A 21,667-nucleotide genomic window follows, 5' to 3' on the forward strand; every position below is an offset into this window, starting at 1 on the left:
GGTGTGAATGTGAGTGTGAATAGTCGTTTATTGAAAGGTGCCCTGTGGTTGGATGGCGACTAGTCCAGAGTTTGCAGTGCCACTCACCCGTCTGCTGAGATTGGCTTCTGCTCACCCGTGACCCTAGTGAAGACAAGCATTATAGAAAATGGATGGATGGTAAAATGCAACACTTTTTTTCAATGACTCACTGAACATTCAGTAACTCATTCTCCTCATTCAAAATATGGAATACACTGATAGAAAAGGAAGCAAGAATGCTAGGGTTTCAGGGTTGTACACATCAAGATGGGGATCAAACTAGGAACATTCTAATTAAAAGAGAGAAGACGAAGACATAATGTATTTTTGTCCACAAATTATGTGGGTTGAATTGGATACAGACATTCAGAGATGATCTATCTCGCTCACCTGGTCTTATAAAAGTGGCTGAAGTCCCATTTCGCTGGCATTCTGATCTGTCATTGACAGCAACCTCTTGCGAGTCTGATTGGGAGTGATATCTTTCTGTGAAATATGCATGACATCAAAAAGCCTTAAAGGTTATTACAAATTAATAATGAGTAGTGGGCTAAGAGCAGTAAAAAATAGCCTTCCCTTCGTACTGTGTTTAAATGTTTAATTTAACATGCTCCAGTATAAATATGGACTGCCTCCCAGTAATATGCCAGGCCTCAAAGCCTAACTAGACTATCAGCTGTCTGGAACATCCAAACTGAGCCCACCAAGCTCACACATTAAGATCGGCATTTTGATTCATGCAAATGAATGATCATCCGGAGCCATCAGCTGCTATCTTGAAAAGAGACAGCGTTTCGGTCTTTGTCTCTCTAACAACATACAAAATCATAAAAAAGCATTAAAGAAGCTGTTTTAACTCACATCAAGCACAAAGTCTCTGTAGACACCAAGACACTTTAAAAGCTCTTTCTGAGCATTTTTCTAATACAAGTTAAATCATTGGCCCTGAACGCCGCGCTTGGTAATATCTGAGGACACAGTACAAAATTGCCTTATTCATGTTTGCAATGTAAGATGTCTGTTCTCCGTGGAGCCCATGACTGTGGCAGCCGAGTCTGAAGTGAATTTGCCGGGCGACTACCTGGGAAACAGCAACAGTCATTAATTATGTAAAACTCTCCTCACAGTTGGAGCAGGCAGAGCTGCATACGACTGTGGCGCCCGCTCTTATTAGACTCAATGTACTCTACAACGAGCCCCCACTGCCTGGAGGCGTGGTGGGATTATCAGCCTACCGCCATGAGCCCCCCACACCGTTCCCCCTTCAAACAGAAAGACACAGACACACTGAACAGTATACACATACACTCTTAATGTAATGTTTTGTAATTGTATTGAGTCTTCCACAATCCATGCTTATTTTACTGAGGGGGAGAATAACAGGAATATCTGCTGTCTCTCCTCCCTGGTTAACTCATCATTCACTCGCCTCCTTTGCAGGTCTTTTTTTCCTTTCTTTCTCCTTGGCAATTGTTTCCGGCTCTCCTGCTCCACAATGAATGAAAATCGGCAAATCTGACAGGACAAATGATATGCTGTGTTTGTCAGTGGAGCCACACAAGGAATGTTTGTCATTGTTGATGCCACTGCAGACGTTTTAGTCTACGATGTACGATATAAAATGAGGCTTAAGTGAGTGTGCTGCAGTCAACAAGAACATATTTATCAAGCAAATTATTGCCCTCATTACTGTTGCCTCTTGTCTCAGCATAAGACGGGAATTGTTTGGCAGACACATCGTCTCCACAGTCTTCAGTTCTCAGCCGTGTTCTAGTTGCGGTTAAAGAATCGTTCATCGGTGCTGCGCTGTTCTGTTCCACATATGCGTCTTAGGAATGATGTTCCTCCTCGCAGAAACAAAGGCAGCACTGACACCTGTAATTAATTAGGCTATTATGCATTCCACAATGATAATTGCCTCACTGGAAAGTCACCAGCCTTGTAAGAGCAAGCACAAGGAAAGGAGGGTGGAGAGCGCTATCCATCATCTTCTTCCCTACTCATGTCATGCTGTCTCACCTTGACTGGTATGAGGAAGAGCTGGTGAAGCAGTGTCAACATGTGTCTGTGGGTGAGATATGGATCTGTGCTTGCCAGGCTCCGACCACTCCAGAGGGCTTTGACTCACACTGCACAGTTACCCATGACACCCCATCTGTTGTAGGTTTGTTCACTTGGGTTGTACGGTGCCGAGGTAAAGGGGACACTTTTTTATAATTAGCTCTTACCTACACGTCTCCTTTTAATGCCTTTCCCAGCAATGAAATATACTGCAGGTGTTCTCATTACTATACTTTTCACTGCACTCTCTTTCAGCTCATCAGCTCGTGCCTTTATCTCAGCCTCAGCCCGCCCCCGTTCCTTCTCATCCTGCCATGAGAGATATGAAAGTGGCACTTTCCTCGAGGTATAGGTCATTTGCTGCATCAAACAAGCCTGCACTCAAAGAATATGACAACCTTTGTCTTTTGAACTACAAAGACATTCAGAAAAAATTGTTTTACTCCCTCCATTTGTCACTTCTCAGCTGTTGACTTTACTGTGACTTTGGTGCCTTTTAGTTTTTGTTGCCAGAGTATTATAGCATTTCTTTTGCCTCTTTATTTGAAAGGTGTACCCAGAAACCTCTCTTGCCTGATGGAGATACAAATGCTGTACAACTCTCAAGAGCAAACGTGATCCAATTATGCTCCAATCAATATAGAGGAAGCTGCAATATATCAGTGAAGGAAAAATGAAATACAAAAAACCCTTTCTCTCATATTTCCATGATAAACGCAACAAAAGCGAAACGGTCATTTTTTTCAAGAAAAATAAGATTTCGCTCATTATTAAAGATTTATTTAGCACAATTGTAGTAAATCATCGAATACATAGTCAAATGGCAATTTAATAATTGCTTAGTTCCCTTCATTTGTGCAGTGCTTACAACCGAACCAGATATGAAGCTGACTAGTGAAATTGGATTACTGAGATTAAGGACCTGTATTCTTTGCTGTCTGAAAACTGAAAAGAATCCTGAAGAAGCATTTACATGGGACTTCCATTGATCAAGTAGTATTTTCACCCTTAACATGTCATGGCGTGTATCTCATGTTTGCTAATTGCAACATTCCTTGCTTCTCGATCCTTCGACCACGACCTGATAGTTGTTCTCACACAACCATATTAAAGAGGATCTTGATTATCTTAAATGCACATCGAGAAGTGAGGATGGATCATCGATGAGCCTCCACGGACGAGCTCTCATTGAGCAACGACTGACGTATCCTTTGCGGAAGTCTTTTAGCTCCTTGACAGTGATGTATAAAAATAGGCACGTAACAGCTGGATCGCAAACAGAGCAGGATTTAAAATATTTAATACTGAAAAAAACTGTCTGGACTGGTATTGTAGTGGTACATGTTGCAACCTTTCACGCAGACGGCGCGGGTTTGATTCCTGGTCAGTGCACCAATTCCCAGCCACTGCCGGTTCCAAGGCCTGGATAAAAATGGGTGGGTTGCATCAGGAAGGGCATCTGGCTTAAAAACTGTACCCAACAAAACATGGGAGTGACTCGCTGTGGCGACCCCTGAAAAGCTAAGAGTCGCTTCTGCACTTAATTACACTTTCTCATGGTTACTACACAATCAAAGTCTGTAATAATTAGGATATAATTGGTCAAATGCATTTCCGCAACATGAAAATAAAGTTTTGATGGTTCTACACAGTGTTTGCATTCCACATACATAACCAACATATTAAAATAGATACAGTGGGTACGGAAAGTATTCAGACCCCCTTAAAATGTTCATTCTTTGTTATATTGCAGCCATTTGCTAAAATCATTTAAGTTCATTTCCCCCCTCATTAATGTACACACAGCAGCCCATATTGACAGAAAAAAAAACTGAATTGTTGAAAGTTTTGCAGATTTATTAAAAAAGAAAAACTGAAATATCACACAGCCATAAGTATTCAGACCCTTTGCTGTGACACTCATATATTTAACTCGGGTGCTGTCCATTTGTTCTGATCATCCCTGAGATGGTTCTATACCATCATTGAGTCCAGCTATGTTTGATTTGTACTGATTGGACTTGATTAGGAAAGCCACACACCCGTCTATATAAGACCTTCCAGCTCACAGTGGATGTCATAGCAAATGAGAATCATGAGGTCAAAGGAACTGCCTGAAGAGCTCAGAGACAGAATTGTGGCAAGACCAAGATATGGCCAAGGTTACAGAAGAAATTCTGCTCCACTTAAGGTTCCTAAGAGTACAGTGGCCTCCATAATCCTTAAATGGAAGACATTTGGGACGACCAGAACTCTTCCTAGAGCTGGCCGTCCGGCCAAACTGAGCGATCGGGGGAGAAGAGCCTTGGTGAGAGAGGTAAAGAAGAACCCAAAGATCACTGTGGCTGAGCTGTAGAGATGCAGTCAGGAGATGGAAGAAAGTTCTAGAAAGTCAAACATCACTGCTGCTGACTGCCACCAGTTGGGGCTTTATGGCAGAGAGGCCCGACAGAAGTCTCTCCTCAGTGCAAGACACATGAAAGCCCGCATGACCAGATTCTCTGGTCTGATGAGACCAAGATACTGCTCATCACCTGTCCAATACAGTCCCAACAGTGAAGCATGGTGGTGGCAGCATCATTTTTTTCATCTGCAGGGACAGGACGACTGTTTGCAATCAAAGGAAAGATGAATGCGGCCAAGTACAGGCATATCCTGGACGAAAACCTCCTCCAGAGTACTCAGGACTTCAGACTGGGCCAAAGGTTCACCTTCCAACAAGACAATGACCCAAAGCACACAGCTAAAATAACAAAGGAGTGGCTTTAGAACAACTCTGTGACTGTTCTTGAATGGCCCAGCCAGAGCCCTGACTTAAACCCAATGGAGCATCTCTGGAGAGACCTGAAAATGGCTGTCCGCCAACCGTTCACCATCCAACCTGACAGAATTGGAGAGGATCTGCAAGCAGGAATGACAGAGGATACCCAAATCCAGGTGTGAAAAATTTGTTGAATCATTCCCAAAAAGACTCATGGCTCTATTAGCTCAAAAGGGTGCTTCTACTAAATACTGAGCAAAGAGTTTGAATACTTATGGCTGGGTGATATTTCAGTTTTTCTTTTTTAATAAATCTGCAGAAATTTCAACAATTCCGTTTTTTCTGTCAATATGGGGTGATCTGTGTACATTGAGGAAAACAAATGAATGTAAATGATTTTAGCAAATGGCTGCAATTTAACAAAGTGAAAAATGTAAGGGGGTCTAAATACTTTCCGTACCCACTGCATGTACTATATTTACAAGTCACTACAAATATGCGCTGAGTGAGGGGTTGGGTAAGCCTACTCACGATCGGCCCTGCATATGCAGAAATGTGAAGAGTAACAGACAGTGTTGATCATATTTGAATTTAATTTCACTTGAAGTATAAAGTGCACATGAGAGAGTAATATTTCAGCCACAGAGACAATTTATTTATATGTAACACATGTAACGATGACGTGACGCCATCTTCAAGTGATGTCTCCATGAAATCATGACATCGAGAGAAAACGTATCACTTCCCCAAACATTTGTTCCTCCTCGCTGGTCTGTTGAGCTCCTCAACTCCTCAATAGGCTTTCTGGTGGGAGGAGCTAATATGTAAACAGAGGAGTGAGGCTTGAAGACTGAGGAGGCTGCAAATAAAGAAATTAGATTTAGATGGTATCATTACACCATGTGTTTGCATTGGACTAGATGAGTATTCTTGTACAAAGGAAGGGTGCTGTGGTCAGCTTTGTGTTTGTCTGAGGGGCCAGTTATCTCGTGACTGAGTGGTAGTGACATCAGCCAGTTGTGAGAGCAGGGCTTTGATTGACAGGCAGTGCTGATCTGAATTGGCGTGGTGACGAGATGTGTGTCAGTGCGCTGACTGCTCATCTCACTTTGCACCCAGAGATGGGCACAGCCACCGCCATGTTGCTCTAGTGCTGCTCCGAGATGCATGTCACCATGATTAAATCTCCCCTCAAACGCAGTCTGTGTATTGTGTGGGTGTGTATACTCCTAGGTTTAATTGTATGTGTGTGTGCGCATGCATACGTGCGCCGGGGCACATGGGTCTTTCACCATCTAGATTACTGTATATTGCAGTAGTGTTTACCACTGGCCTTGTCCTCCACCCACATTACAGTCACTCCACACCAAGTCCTCTATCGCCTCTGAACCTACAGTCAAACAAACAAAAGCCAGTAGCGACAGCCGGCTTGTACAATACAGTACATTGAAAAGATGCATTTGCTTGTGAAGGACATTTTAGGCATCAAGTGTACAATATAACTGCAGGAGAGCATTTTGTTTTTACATTTTATTTCTTTTTCTGTTTGCCTTATAGTTGGTTGCATTATCACAATGAGTTTTGTGTGGGACTTTAGTGTGTTGATGCCAAAACATTTGTGAGTAAAATGCAAATATTCTTTGTGCGATTGTGTAGTTAAGGGTAGGGGCTAGGGTTAACTTAAAATCCAAGCCATTTTACCATGATGGAGCAATGACATTTGAAAATAATAGGTCCACGACCAATCTGTATTATTGTGCTTGGTGACATTCATGCTTTCTTTGAGTTGACTACAAAGGGTTATATCATTTCTTAATAGGTTTGTTAAAATATTATCCCAAACCACAATCAACACTGTGATACAAGTCCCCGGACATAGAAGAATGCTGATTGCTTGACACATTGTTGTCAGCAAGAAGCCATTCGTTCCATTCCAAACTCATTTTTTAAAATTTTATATATATATTTTTGCACATTGTTTCTGCATGATAAAGCTCATATCGGGCCTCAGATATTAACATGCAAGAGCAAAGATCCATGTGATTCTCTCGCTAAGATGTTTTGACATGGGGTAGTAGTGGACTTCACACAGTTTTTGTCTTATAAGCATGGAGTGTGATGAGGATTGTTGTGACATCGTCTCAGCCTGAGGGCTGGACCAGCGCTCTGTAAGCTCCACAGTAGGATGGACTCTATGATTGTGCACTGACCTTTGCATCATGGGGAAGATGACAGGTAATTTAGAGACCTCAGGGAATGTGGAACTATGCATTTGCTTTCCCCATTCCATCCACAACCCCAACCACAGTCACCTTGAGATGTACAGTATGTCTGTGTACACACGGCACAGGCATGAGTGTGTAGACGCATGCAGCAAATGAACAGCTAAATACCTAATCTTTAAATTGTGGCTGAAAATGCTACAGGCCTACATATGCGTGTTTGCAAATACATGATAGGGAAGGGTTGGCCTTGACAACCCCCCTGTCATAGTCACACAATAATCACATGCAATATCACAACCCCGCCTCACACAAGAAAATCACTGGGGTGGCAAACTGGTAAGCAGGAGGGGGAAGATTTAAAGTGATAATTGCATAATCATCGGTTGTGATAATTGCAACTGATGACTGCATAATTACTCGTGCTCTTTCCGTAATCTTCTTTTAGAATACAGACATTCATGAAGCTCCCTCTAAATACGGATCCTTCCACTTTGTCTGCTCAATACATGCTAGTTTGTTCGCAGACATGCACGTGGAGACGGATTAACGCATGGAGACTCATTTGAGGGTGGTATTCTCAAAGGTTCATGCTAAGTATTTCCGAGCAGTCGTGTCCCAGAGGCTGCAACACTGCCCACTTGGTAGCTGTGTGAAGAGTTATGGGGGAGTGCTAACAGGTTTCCTTTGGCTCGCTCTCTTGCTGGCCAAGCCAATTCCCTTGGTGACCGTATCTTTTATCACAAAACTCGTGGAAAACACAGAATGCGCGCTGAGCCTCAACCAATGCCAGAGCTGTATCGTGTAGCCAAAATGGCAGCCCAGCTTTGGCAGCTGAGTTTTGCCAACCTCGGAGGTCCTCGAGCTGTGCCTCTTTTTAGAACAACCATATGTGCTTTTATCTGCCAGTGTGAGACTTCTGGCTTTGGGAATCCCATGTGCTTGGCTGCCGCTGGATTATCGCGGAGATGACGGTGACTCCCTGATCACCCCATTTTATGCACCACCTCTTGGGGTGCTTTGGTGAGAGCAAGTGTGAGGTATCCATATGCATAGCGGGTGCTGATGTGTGATGCACCAGGCCTGCGTGTGATTGATGTCTGCTTTCATCTCTAGGCAGGTTAATAGTGTGATTACTGGGGTAATCTCTGTGTTCTCTTATTAAAGGATGAAGGAGGGCCTGGAGTCTAGTTGTTGACTTCCCATGATCTTAGGCTCTTTTTTTTTTTTTATAAATGCATTTGGGAATCAGAGTGTCACGAATGATGTTCATTCTTCAGAAGGCCATCAAGCAACCTTGTCCCTGACCTGTGGATGATGGGCGATGGGTTTAGTCACCCTTGTAAGAGGGGCTGTGTTCCCTAGGTGTCAAGCTGTCAAAATGTATCTGAAAAATTCACAAATGTAAAGTGTGAACCATTGTTGGCTTAAATGTTACTTTATTTATGATGGCATAAACCATAGAGGAGCCAACTACAGGTTGGGAACTCTTCCACAAATTGCACAACCCAGACTTTGATACATACATTTGAAAATCTGTATTGATTAGTGTAAATCTTTGAGAAATAACAACGATCAGTATAAACCCAAATAATTACCGACTGGGGATGCGATTTCGAATCACATTAAAAATAAAAATGGAAAACGGACGGACCAAGACAATCTATAACGTGGCTCAGTAGTGTGTATGGTCTCCAGGTCAATCTGTCGTGCTCCGGGAGTGCTCCTCCTGATTCTCCTATATCCTGATTCTCCTATAACTGAGAACTTTCTGTGGGCTCCAGATACCTGATCAAGCTACTACTAGTGACATTGGGAAAAAATGCAAACCTAGCCAGGTACGAACAAAATCATCATCATCAAATTGTTTGTTAAGCTTGTTGCTTTTCCTTTTTACTTGGTGTCTGTCTCCATTTGCACAACCAATTCATTCCTAACTTGTTAGTTTGATATCCACAACTGACGAGTTGCTGTTGCTGTGCTGATTATGTGCCCCTTTTATGTTTTTTTTGAACAGTGTATATTTTTCTCATACAAAACACCTCACAATTTTTCTTAATTTGTGGAGCACCCTGCCACATCACCATCCTTTTCTGGAAGGGGGAGATTTAAATTGAGGTAAAGCCTAGTGAAACAACAACACAATGTTGCCGCGAGTTGGCTGAGAGCTACAGACTCTTGCATCTGTATTGATCGGGTGCCAGTTTCCATGAACTCCTCTGAGCTGCTTCTAGTGGTAGTGATGGGGCAGAGGGGGTTGCTTGATCTTTATATTTTTTTTAAACATGATGTTGTCGTTATGCCTCCCCACGGAAGACAGCAGCCATTTCCAGTAAATTAAAGCCTCGCCGTGCCTGGGTTTTTTCCACACACCTTATTTATGACCCCACTAAACAGTCCCAATACACCATCATCACCAACGCTACAACCACCACATCCTCGTACGTGTCTTCGGCTATTGTGAAATTATTATTTTAAAAATGTAGTCCTACCAGTGAGGTGTGGGCTGCCTGTAATCAACAGTCAGAAATTGCAAATACTATATAGAAACCTTTAAGTTGAGATGCAACTTCTGCTCTTCTTTCGACTTACAAACAGTTCAGAGGTCTAAGGAGGAGCTCGACTAAGAGTAACCCACATATTCACTAGTGCAGGTGCTCTTTCCACAGAGCCAGGTGGCAGCTAATTCACTTTCTTTGTCCCTCCTAATGAATTGTTAATTGGTTTGCATCACCCACCGAGCTGAAGATAGCAGGTGCTGCTCGTGACGATGGCCACTGTCACTCGTGAGCAGTCTGGTTCAGGCTTTGGACGACAATAATCAGGCCACATGTCACCTCACATGGTGTACCTTGGCAGAAGAAATGCTGATAACGCAGTAGCTTCTGTGATGATTAACACAGTTCATTTAAATATAAAAAAAATAACCTTTCTTTTCTCAATAGTAAATCATGGAAATAGAAATATATAGAAATGATCCCCATTCATGGTGATTCTGTTTATTTGTCATTCCCAATTCAAGTTTCCTATAAAACTGAGACATAAAAGAGAAATCAACATTATATATTTAAACAACAAAATGTTAGATGCCATCATGCTAATATGTGAAATACCAGAGACATGGTAACATTGAATCGTGACACACATGGAGCAGCAGCATATTCAAACAGGGGATAAAGCATCAGAATCAGTATCTTTCTGGCCAAGTATTTTAAAACATACAAGGAATTTGTCTTAACATTACTCACATATTAATATTCTCTCTGCTCTGTGGAGAAAACGACTGTTAATAGAGTTTAGTTGGAGACATTCTCTACCTCTCCTTTTTCTTTCTCTTATTCTTCTATTACACTGCATATCTTCCAGTCGACCTCAGTGTTGCCTAGCATGTTTTTGCACTACGTGGCACTACACTGAAGAGTGCACTACAAATTTTGACTTGCCTGCATACCGGACAAACCCAAACGATCGCTTAAAATCTGCAGTATAGCAGGGGTGAACCAAGAAAGGGGAACAGAGATGAGGCGGGGGTTTACTGTATAGAAAGGAATGCCTCTCTGTGTATGTAATAATAATGGGATGAAAAAAAAACTTTTTTTTTTAAATTAGCCTTAAAATACCTCTCCCATACCCTGTAATTATATTGAAGCTTATTTAAACACTTATTTTCCCAGTGTATCGATGAGGTGATTAACGTCATTGTCATTGAAGCCTTCTCCACCTAACAACTTAGCTAGTTTGACTGCTTTGCCTACTGCCGAATGACAAATTTCCTCAGGAGAGAACGCCTTTGTAGTTGTGGGCACATTCTGGCCACAACTTTTTTTCAGTGGGCATTGGACACAAGTTTACTTTTTAAGAAGAAGAATCATCTTTTATTGTCATGAACATGCATGCATGCACACGAAATTTGTTCTCTGCATTTAACCCATCACAGTGAACACATACACATTAGTGGAACACACTGGAGCAGTGGGCAGTGTGTTGCTAAAGGACACCACAGCCATGTGTCTGGGGGGTGTTGGTGGATGGTTCAGTCGGGGTCTTGAACCTAGGTCCCCCACGGTGGCAAGCCATCTTTTGGATACTTTGAAGACACGTTGCTAATGTGTAATCACGCCAGTCCACCTTCAGTGTGAAGTTTTCATTAGAAATCCATTGCCTTGACGAAGTAGAGACATCCACGATATAGCGGGACAGCAATAGTTGAACCTGATAAAGCGAGGGATTACTGTAATCCAAATAATTTCCAGGTCAAACTGTCGGCATCATAAAATTTCAATGAACTGCACAGGCAATGTTTAACATGACGGGGTTTTTTTTGCAGCCGAGTAACAAATGTAAAAATACATTAACCAATATATAAAGGTTAAAATAATAAAACACCCTTAAAAAAACATGTAAGCTCTAAAGAAGAGAGCACAATGCTGGGTAAGTCTCACGGAAAAGTAAAAAAAAGAAGAACCACTGTAGAAAATAAATAAATAATGCAATGTAAATTTAAGCAAAAAGGATACCGTTAGCAGCCAAATCCGTAGTGTGGTTCCCTTGGCTTCCGATGGTCAGACCCTGGAATGGGACTGAAATCATCCCTCCCACCGCTACTTTTACTCAACAATAATTCCACATTCTCTACCAATACATCCTGAAACAGTGTGAACATAGCTGGAAACTGAATGTGAGTCTGTTTACACAATATAGGTCTCCTATTGAGACTTATTTTGTAGGAAGGGTTCCAAAAAAGCCATAAAAAGACTCCTATTTAAGTACACCTAGAGTTGATCCTTTGATGCTTGCCAAATTGAGGTCACACGAGATTTGCTAACATCTTGCTTGACATGATACATACTGTCAGTTCCAGCTTTAGTGGTACGATATATTTTTCCAGATCATTTTTGTCACATTTAGAACTTTACAACATTAGGGGCATTGAAGTAAAGAGGTTTCTTCCGCTGTATAAATAAGGTTTATCATGCCATATATAGCAACTGCTCTGTAGAACATTGTTTTTCTCTTTGTGAAAGTATTTGAAGTCCATGCATGCTTGTTTATCATGCTCTGCGAATTTACACGTGCCTGGGTTATATCCACTTATACTTAATGGCTTTTTCTTTTTCTTTTTTTTTTTTTTTTTCTTTTTTTTTCTTTTTTTTTTTTTTTTGTCCCTGCAGGTGGTCGCTCTGAACAAGCGGAGTAAAGAGGCTGAGTCTGCATTCCTTGGAATCTACAAACAGCTTATTGAGGCCCCAGGTGATTCTCCCACTAAGACTGTAGATGTTCATCTTCACAAACAGTAGTCACACACTGAAATGGTTCACTTCAGCAAATATTTTTTTCTACGATCAAGATCAATTAATTCCCCATCTGTGGCGGGTTGTCCACTATGGTTACAGCCAGAGACATATAAAATCCTGTATATGGAAAAAAAATCAGCAAATCCCAAAATATTGCTCTTACCATTGAATGGTAAAATAGCACATTGATGTGAGATGCATAAAGCCCCACACCCTGTGGCTTCTCTCTATTTTTTAAAAGTCCATGATCTGAGTGGTTTCCAAAACTCTGCGTGAGGCCACTTCAAAACCCAGCCTTGGTCCTTGAGACTGGTTAACATGGCTGAGGAGCGAACACATCCTTGAGGAGCTTGGCTGTTGATTGTAGAGGGCCAATTAAAATCCCCACTGAAGTCTGGCTTCATGTGGAACGCGGGCCTTATGAGGCCAATTGGGGAAAAGCAAGACAGAAAATACTTTTTTTTATTCTCAATTTCAATGCCCATCCATATGTACACAATTGTCGTGTTGCAGGAGACTGCGTCAAAACATAGCCCAATCTCATTCCAGATCAGAGAAACACTTGTGGCAGTTGTCGAGAAAGCTGTTCTCTAATTCAATGAATGGAAGATAAAAGTCTGTGACAGTGAACTAGCAACAGCAGCAGCTGACTTTTAAAGGTCTCCTTTTGCCTTCAAGTCCCCTACTTGATATTCTCTCTCTCTCTCTCTCTCTCTCTCTCTCAACTTGATAGTCACCATTTCCTTCACAAACGATCTCCTTGACGCTGTTTTTTTTTTTTGCCATAATTTTTATCTCTTTGATTGCAAAAATCAAAGCCCCAGAATTTAACACAAGCATATTTTGCCAAGGAACATACTAAAATCACCAGTATTAAACTGTTACTTTGAGCTAAAAGATTTAACAAAAAAAATACAAAAAAAACAAAGAACGGCCACTGGCACCAACAGAAAAAACTGAAGACTTAAGTGTTCACCAAAAACTACTCAGCGGTTTTATTCTTAAAGTTGATATATTTTTTAAAAGACACTGTAATGTGGACATTTTGAACATTAACACTGCACTTACATATAGGAAATTATTCAATTAAAATGTATCACACATAAAAATTACATACACATTGTACCAAAATGTTTGAAAACAACACAACTGGACTGAAGTTAACAGATTCACTGTACCGGATTATAAATTTTTTTTTTTTTTTAAATAAACAAGTTTAATCCACTGTTATGTTGCACACTTTGTACCCCACTTTGAGAATCACTGATATATAGACAACAAAAGTGATAGAACAAATCAGCCACTATCTTATGGAATGCAGTACTTGTCTTCACAATGAGGCAGCACCAATCAGTCCAACTCCCTGGTACAGCACAGAGGGGCGTGACTGTGTGCCTAACCTTGATTTTAGGGTGGGACCCAGATGTACTGCATGAAAAATCTATCAGTTAATTGCAAGTCTAATTACAAGCCTTTTGTTGTTCATGTTTTCATTTTATACACACATTGCACATATTCCTACAGTAAGTGATCATATTTATCTACAACATAAGACAACACAAATGTTTAGGCATCATCACTTGCAGCATGTCAGGGTCGGGTTTTCGTGGTGTTGAGGCAAGGGAAAACGCGGAGGATCCAAGTGTAAGGAAGGGAGGCCAGGCAGGAATCACAAAAGAAAGTATTTATTTTCAAAAACAAAAAAGGGGCAAACAAGGCGCACGGAAAAATCTAAATCCTAAATTAACAACAGTCTCAGAAAACAAGGTTCTAAGCAACACGAGGGGTAAACTCATGACATAAAACAACATGACAAGAGAAACATGACCTATAGCAACAGATAACAACATACGACATTGACATTCGACGAACCATCAAAGACTGAAAGAAACCAAGGAACTAAATACAAATAAACTGACAAGACCGCGAGGAACACCTGGACAAGACACGAGTCGGTGGAGGGAGCTGATAGGGTGACAAAAGGTAGAGGGCTGACAAGAACAGGTGGAGAAAATAACCAAATGAGCACACAAGACATGAGCTACATGGGACACAGGGAAACATGAAACAAAACTTAATATAATCTAAACTAAAACACAGACCATGACAGCATATGAGATGAGATACCGTTATTTTCTATTTCAAGTCGGTGGACATGTTCGATACTGCCCATCCCTATCAGGGACACAGGAAAGCCGAAGCCTTGCCCGGTTGATTTAGGTTAGAGCTGGGGAACGGCATGAAGTGACTGATCACTCTTCAGTCACAGGGCACAAGATTTCAATTCGTACTTCTCAAAATGAGCAGCTACCCTGATTCAGCATGCCAATCACAGACCGATGTCTCATGGTAAAAGTTGTCATCCCACTAGATGGCCAATCAGACGCCAGAGACGTGTTTCTGCAGGGAGCGCATCCTGTTTTGGCACTGTGTGGCGTCGCCTACATTATTCTGTGCCCGTTTGTCACAGGACATCTTGCTGCAAATATCCAAGGTCACAACTCGCATCCTACTTGAAAATGGATGGCTCCAGGTTTACTGTAGGGCAGTCATTTGGCTATGGCCTCTCTTCATTTCTCTCTGCCTCTCAAAAACAACAGAGCGGTGCTCCACTGTTGCCCCAACGCTGGACAGCTCGTGTATTTCTGATTTCTCGACTGAGTTAATTATTTTTACCTGACATGCTCGTTAACCTTAATACAGTTATTACTATTCATTGCTGGATGTTTTTTTTCCCCCTTTCTTATTATTTCATTTGACAGTGTCTCTCCCCTAGAGGGTGTTTGCCCGTGTGCTCATTTATGTTCTGTTGGTCCAATCAGAGCAGGCCACAGTTAATGAGGAACGTGGAGGTGGGGGACAACAACCGTTCAATATGTGGTCTGTTGTATGTGGCTATCATTAACATCTTGTCACATATCAGTTGTCCACTTTGCAGCTCTCTTTGATTACCGATCCCATACATTTATTAGGTGCTAGTGTGATGATATGCTTTGCAAATAATGCTGCAGTTCAGTCACACCTTGAATGTCGCATTAAATGCAAAGCAGAAATCAACTCCTCTTGAAATCCAAACTTGTTGAAGGAAGTTATCGAGTGTTTTTTTTTTTTTTTGTTCTCTCCCTTCATCCCTTTCATGAGGCCCCTAAGATGAAATGTCAATCCACTGGAGTTTTTCATTACTGTGCTATATTTTGATTTGCCTGTGACATCTTTCATGCTGTGCACACTAACCCAGTCTGAGGCTTGAAAGGGTCCTGTTAATAGTGTTTCCCAAACATTGTTTATATCACCTCCGCACTGTTTTGATCAGCCATGATAAACACGTTGTGATCACCCCGCGCTGGAAAAATTGTGGCAGCTTCTGCCAGAGTTCATCACTTTCCCAGAGATGCATCTAACTTTTCCCACGTCTTTTTCTACCTTTCCTTCTTGCTGTCTCATTCTTCTCTTCCCTCCTGGAATGTGTGTGTGAGTTGTTTGAACGTCAGCGTTTGTTGCCGCCTCTGTGAGATCAGCGAGGCCCTGTCGCCAGGGGCGTAGCCCAGAGACTGATGCTCCAGGTGTTTGCGCTTCCTCGCCTCCTCACTACGCACACACACACCCATGCACGTGCGCACACACACACGCGCGCTCCTCCCTCAGGGTCCGGCCCACTCCTTCTCTCTTTTAAAAGAGAGCTGCTTTCATCTGAGCGGGGAGCTCATCAGACTTTGTGAAGATTCTGTTCTGAATACACCCCACTAAGTGTGTAAATGTGTATTTGTGTGTGCGCACGATCGCAAGTTGAAAATGTTATGGCAACAGTGCTTGCTAGTGGTGACGAATGGAATTATGGAGCAGAGCAAGAGCAGAATTTTTTTACGGGTGTTTAGGTGGTCCTAAGCAGAATTTGATTTGGGGCTCGCCTCCCACCATGTTTCTATGTTTAATGTGCTGAAGAAATCGTCATGCTTTTTGGGGCCCCCGAGTGGCCAGGGGACCCCACGCAGCCAATTAGTTTGCTTATACCTGGGGGTCATCTCTGTTACGTTACATTGCGTTGCGTGCCGTTTTCTGTTATACCAGGCCTGTAAATATCTTGCATATTCACAGTGAAAGCTCCCTCCAGCTATGAAATTATCAAATCAGAAAGCACTGACCTCAGTAGTTGAGAGCCATTCAAATGCATTAAGAGCGGTTGTCCTTCTTCAACCCCCACCAAACATAAACAGGCACACGCAGAGAGGCCTGCAAGGCACAGCAAGCTGGCTTTATTGTAATTGTGCAGCTGAGTACCTACAGTCAGGGTAAGAGGAGTGGAGGAGGAGGAATACTGTAAATGTTTGTGGCAGTCTTTTTGAAAATAAGGGCATATAAAAGCTGATAGGGAAGGAAAGCTCTATGGGTGGGACGTGATTATGCACAAGTGATTAATAAGCACACTAATAAACAAAGGCCCAGGAGATGTTTGAGGTGCTTAATAATGCATTATGTTCATAAAAGAGCTGGGCCTCTCCAACTGATCCCTGTGGAGTAGGACACCCCAGAGGGACCAGAAGAGAGAAGTGTGTGCAGGAATGCCGGTTTGTGTGCACGTAAATTCCAAAATATGAAGACAAAATAATTAGATGATCCTAATTCCTTATGACTTCACTGCATGCCACATAAATAACAATGAACGGCATAGTTTGTATAGTTTTTCCGTCAAGTTTAGTTTGTGTCATAACTTATTTCTTAAGGCTACTGTGTGTTTGTTGTAAGATTTTCAATAGGTCTAGACTGTATTGATGTCATTCCCTCTCTGTGCCTCTGTACACTCTCTGGAAGATGACACTTCTCTTTCAATGCACAAAAGCTGTTGCTTTTCCTCTGTTTTTCACACTTATTTTAGTAAAGCCAATCTTTGATTTGCATCGTTTTTCCATGTCATGCACATTGGCTTCAAAATGCACTACAGAAACAAAAGTACTCTTTGTGAATATGCTGTGTTGTGTACTCTATTTCCAATCAAAATAAATAATTGACTCGTAGCAGAAAGAATGCGGCAATTATCGTAAATGCTTAACATCAATTTGCATTTGTGAAGGCGAAAATTGAGCTCCAAAATTGTGTCAGCCTACTTTTGGTCTTTGACAGCACTATTACAGCACTGTTACTGTTTGTTGCAGCAGCAGGAGCAGAACATGTTTATGGACCTTGAAGTCCACACCGAGAGGAAAAAACAACAACACTGTTTTGAATGAAAAGGAAAGAACCCTTGAGCACAGCCTTGTAAATTAATTTGTTCGTGTTGTATGATGGGAACACAGCTGGCCTCATTAACATGTGCACAACAAATAATTATAGCCCCCCCCCTTCAGCCAGCCACTGCTTGGCTAATGGGCTTGCTGGGTTAATTATGTCAGAGTGTAATTACATAGGGCCCAGAGAGACATAAGGGTGCACCCTACTGTGCCCACGCCACCTAATGATGGTATATCGCTGACACGGCATAAACGGACCGGCCGACACACCTCCTTGTCTTATAGCGCAAGACCTTAGCCCTTCTGCCCCTCCCTTACCCACCTCGACCCATACACATCCTCTACCTCTGCACCATCCTCTTCTGAGCCACCCACAGGCTACTGAACTGTCCAGCCTCTGACTGACTTTGTTTCTGCACCCCGATGCTCCGAACTCCTTTTTCTTTGACGTGCAATAGCCCGGAAAGAGCATCTCGGTGACCAAGGGGAAGCAGCTACTACGTCATGGCAGCCTCATTACTGCGCAGCCTAAATGATGAAACTCAGTATCAATGCAGCTGCAATTGTGCAAAAACATAATTAAAAGTGTGAGTAGTCTTGAAGCACTACAGAGAGACTACATTTCCAGACACACACTACTTTAACCTCTTTTGCAATAATTTAAGTTCATAGATTTTACAGTCATAAGGACAGCGTGAGCTTTAGTGTAAGTTCATCAAGATCAAAACACGATTTAGGCTTAAATGTTATCTGTTGCATTTCGTTTGTCAGGTTATTGTCTACATTTTGTACTTTACACATTGCAGTTTCTGAAATTATCATGCAAGCATGGCTCCGCACCGTCACTCAGTAAATGAGATTGAAATTGGTGTCCATGAATACAAAAAAAATCATTTTGAAAAATATTTTTCATTGAAGTTAATTAATGAGTAGACGCATTAGGCACTTAGGTAAATGAAATTCACATAATGTATGTATGCTGCTATAATACATTTCAAGTATAGTGTACGTATGCTGGTACAATACGTTTCAATTAATAATCAGGAATTTCTAACATGATTTTTGCTTTTAACAAAAAATGTATAACTCGCAGTCATCAAAGTTCTCCATCCCTGATTTAAGCGTGTAAAATTATATTTGTCACGGAAGTCTGAGGAGGCATAACAACCAAATGATGTGCCTGGTTTTTGAAAAATATGGTCTTCCATACTTTATATGATGCAATCAAATTAGTGAACTATTTATAAAAGTACCTGCCGTTATAATATAGCTACCTACATGTATTGGAGATAACCTTTTCCCAACTTTCAATCCATTCTTTTTGTTTTGTTTTTTAACAGCTTTTTATTGTTAATGCAGATATCAAAATGAGGTGGCATAGCGGCGAAGAATTAAAACGCAAGGAACACAATTCATAGGTTGTAAACAGAATATGAAATGGGTTCAAACAGTGAAATAATAAATGACTTGGTTTCCGTAGAATAAGGCTTGCAACCTTGAATACTCAGAGCCATTTGGGGACAAAACAAAACAAAAAAGGTTTTTGGCATCTGAAGTGAGGATAATGCTTCATGTTATTGTTTTTTTCTTGTATGTATAAATAACAAAAACTAAATTTTCTCTTAAAGTAAGCTTCAACCAAGTGTCTTTTTTCAATGTCTATTTGAGTTGTCCTCATATTTATGAAATTAAAGCGAAGTTATCCACCTGCAACAAACCAAAAATACAAACCAAAATTGCTCTCTGCTTCTGTGTTACGTTATCATTTTATCGCATGTGGAATTAATATATTTATTTTATGGTTGTAATTTTAGCTCCTGAACCTCACCTCACAGTGTCAGCACATCAGGGCTGCAAGTCGTCACTTTCATCTTAACACACGATTGTAAGGTGTCATCTGTGAGCCTACTGTATGTAATATAGTTCATGTAGCACATTAGCATTTAGCGGTCTGTTTTATTCAGAAACCTTTCTTTGATTTATCCATGGTTTACCTCCCGGAAGTCAAATAGATCAATAAATCTTGGCGGCACATGATGGTGGTTGTGACACATATTTTGAGTGACAAAAAAATAAATTAAAATCTTTTATTTTAATGGTACAAGAGCACCATAATCTTTACATTTAGTCACATTTGAAAAATGTGTATTTTTTTTCTTTTTAGAAGATTGAGTACTCGTTTTGCAAAGACAGAGAACAGCAGAAGGATGAACGAGCCATGGGTTGCCTACCCCTGCTTTAGAATGTAGAATATTATATACAGTATATTTGTATGTAATATATACCCTGGACTCTACTGTAAGATAAATTTCAAAAGTGATATGAAATGATAGGCTGGATAGATTTGTCTGTAAATATTTTACATTTTTGGTGAAAGTCAATGAAAGAACGACAATATGCAAGCTGCCCCTGCCAGTCCATTGAATTATCCATCCATTTTCCTTACTGCTTATCCTCACTAGGGTCGCGGGTGTGCTGGAGCCTATCCCAGCTGACTTTGAGCGAGAGGTAGGGTACACTCTGAACTGGTCACCAGCCAATCGCAGGCCAGATATAAACAAACAACCATTCGCACTCACATTCACACCTACGGGCCATTTAGTCTTCAATCAACCTACCATGCATGTGGGAGGAAACCGGAGTACCCAGAGAAAACCCACTCAGTCATGGGGAGAACATGCACAATCCACACAGGCGAGGCCGGATCCTCAGAACTGTGAGGCGGATGTGCTAACCAGTCGCTCACCGTGCTGCCATTGAATTATGTCCTAGAGTCAAGAAATTTAAAAAGGAATAATTTACAAATGATTAAAATGAAAACTCCTTTCTTGCTGTCAGGTAATTCTCCAAATATGTGCATTTCACCAGCAAAATATATATTTTTAATGTCTGTAAATATGACCTCAAATCCGAAATGGACTACTTTTCTAAGGGTTGACTGAATAAAAAAAAAAATAATTAAAAATATAATAAGAGAACCATTTGCAAATGCTGTGACTCCCCCTGATACAGCATTGTGTACTTTAAGACTTGGTGGTGTTCATTAATGGAAATGCAAGTTGTGAACTTGTTTTTAATGTGAAGGTTTTTACCATCAGAGCCACATTGTTGTTCATGAATACCACCAATTAGTAGGTGCGTTTGCAAAGTTCTTCGCTTACTTTCTGGACTGTCCTTCAGTAAGTGTAGATCTCTCTGCCCTTTGAAAGAATCCCCTCATCGCTACTTTAACTGAGGTTACTTTTCAATACACACTTAAGTTCTATCCCTTTGTTTTAAATTTGACTTGACTCACTCCCCTGCCACTGACTGATAATCCTGACTTGTCCATGTGCGAGTATAATCTCTGTCCTTTGATCACTAAAAGTTGAAAGGATATATGGGAAAGAGGCTGATAAAGTGATTTCTGTGACAGTGGGTCGATGAAATAGCAGTGCTTCCTGTTTGTCTTAGAAGAGCTTTTCCCTTAATAGTGATGTCCCTTGTGACTGATGCAATACCTCCACAGTTGGTGCAACAATGAATACAGACAATGTTTGACTGTAAACGGTCCTGGGAAAAATAGCTCGATCAATTAAATGGTGCAAAATGTTTGTCTGATGAAAAAGCGAATGGGACACACTGCAATACAGAGGCAGGATTTCAACAAATTGCACGTCGCAGAAGTTTGGGGTCTGTGATTAGTGTTTGTTTTTGCTGGGAGTTTATGGCAAAGTTGCTCCCGTCTTTGGCTCCATCGCTCATGAAATGTCACGGCAGTCGGTGCCCACACTAGACACACAAGTATAAGATGTGTGGATGAAAGCTGCCAGAAAAAAGTTTGCGTGGCGCAAAGAAGCGATTTTCCTCTTTTAGAGTTTTTAAAGGCGTGCTTGCGAGTGTGTATGTGAGCGTGGCTCCTCATCTCGCTCCCCTCCTTGTCAAGGAGCTCCCCTGAGCTTCCTTCTCTGTGCTTTGGCACTAGAAGTCATCTCCTTTGGTGTTCAGCAGGCAGGTACACAACAAGAGTAGCTCACTCTCTCTGAGCTGTTGAACTTTTCGGGAGGGGAAGAAAGGGAAGGCGAAGATTAAAAACAGCCCTGT

The 21,667-nt window shown here is 41.4% G+C and overlaps 1 protein-coding gene across 4 annotated transcripts in view; it reads left to right on the forward strand.

The window, feature by feature from the left end:
* The window catches only part of cux2b (cut-like homeobox 2b), a 117,408-nt gene that overhangs the window by 63,112 nt on the left and 32,629 nt on the right, over positions 1–21,667 (forward strand). For all 4 annotated transcript variants that reach the window (XM_061766687.1, XM_061766690.1, XM_061766686.1 and 1 more), the window contains one exon: positions 12,237–12,315. In XM_061766687.1, the coding sequence (XP_061622671.1) occupies positions 12,237–12,315 (79 nt within the window). The remainder of the gene's footprint in view (positions 1–12,236; positions 12,316–21,667) is intronic.

This window comes from Phyllopteryx taeniolatus, chromosome 3 (genome assembly GCF_024500385.1).
Source record: "Phyllopteryx taeniolatus isolate TA_2022b chromosome 3, UOR_Ptae_1.2, whole genome shotgun sequence".
Classification (NCBI taxonomy): domain Eukaryota; kingdom Metazoa; phylum Chordata; class Actinopteri; order Syngnathiformes; family Syngnathidae; genus Phyllopteryx; species Phyllopteryx taeniolatus.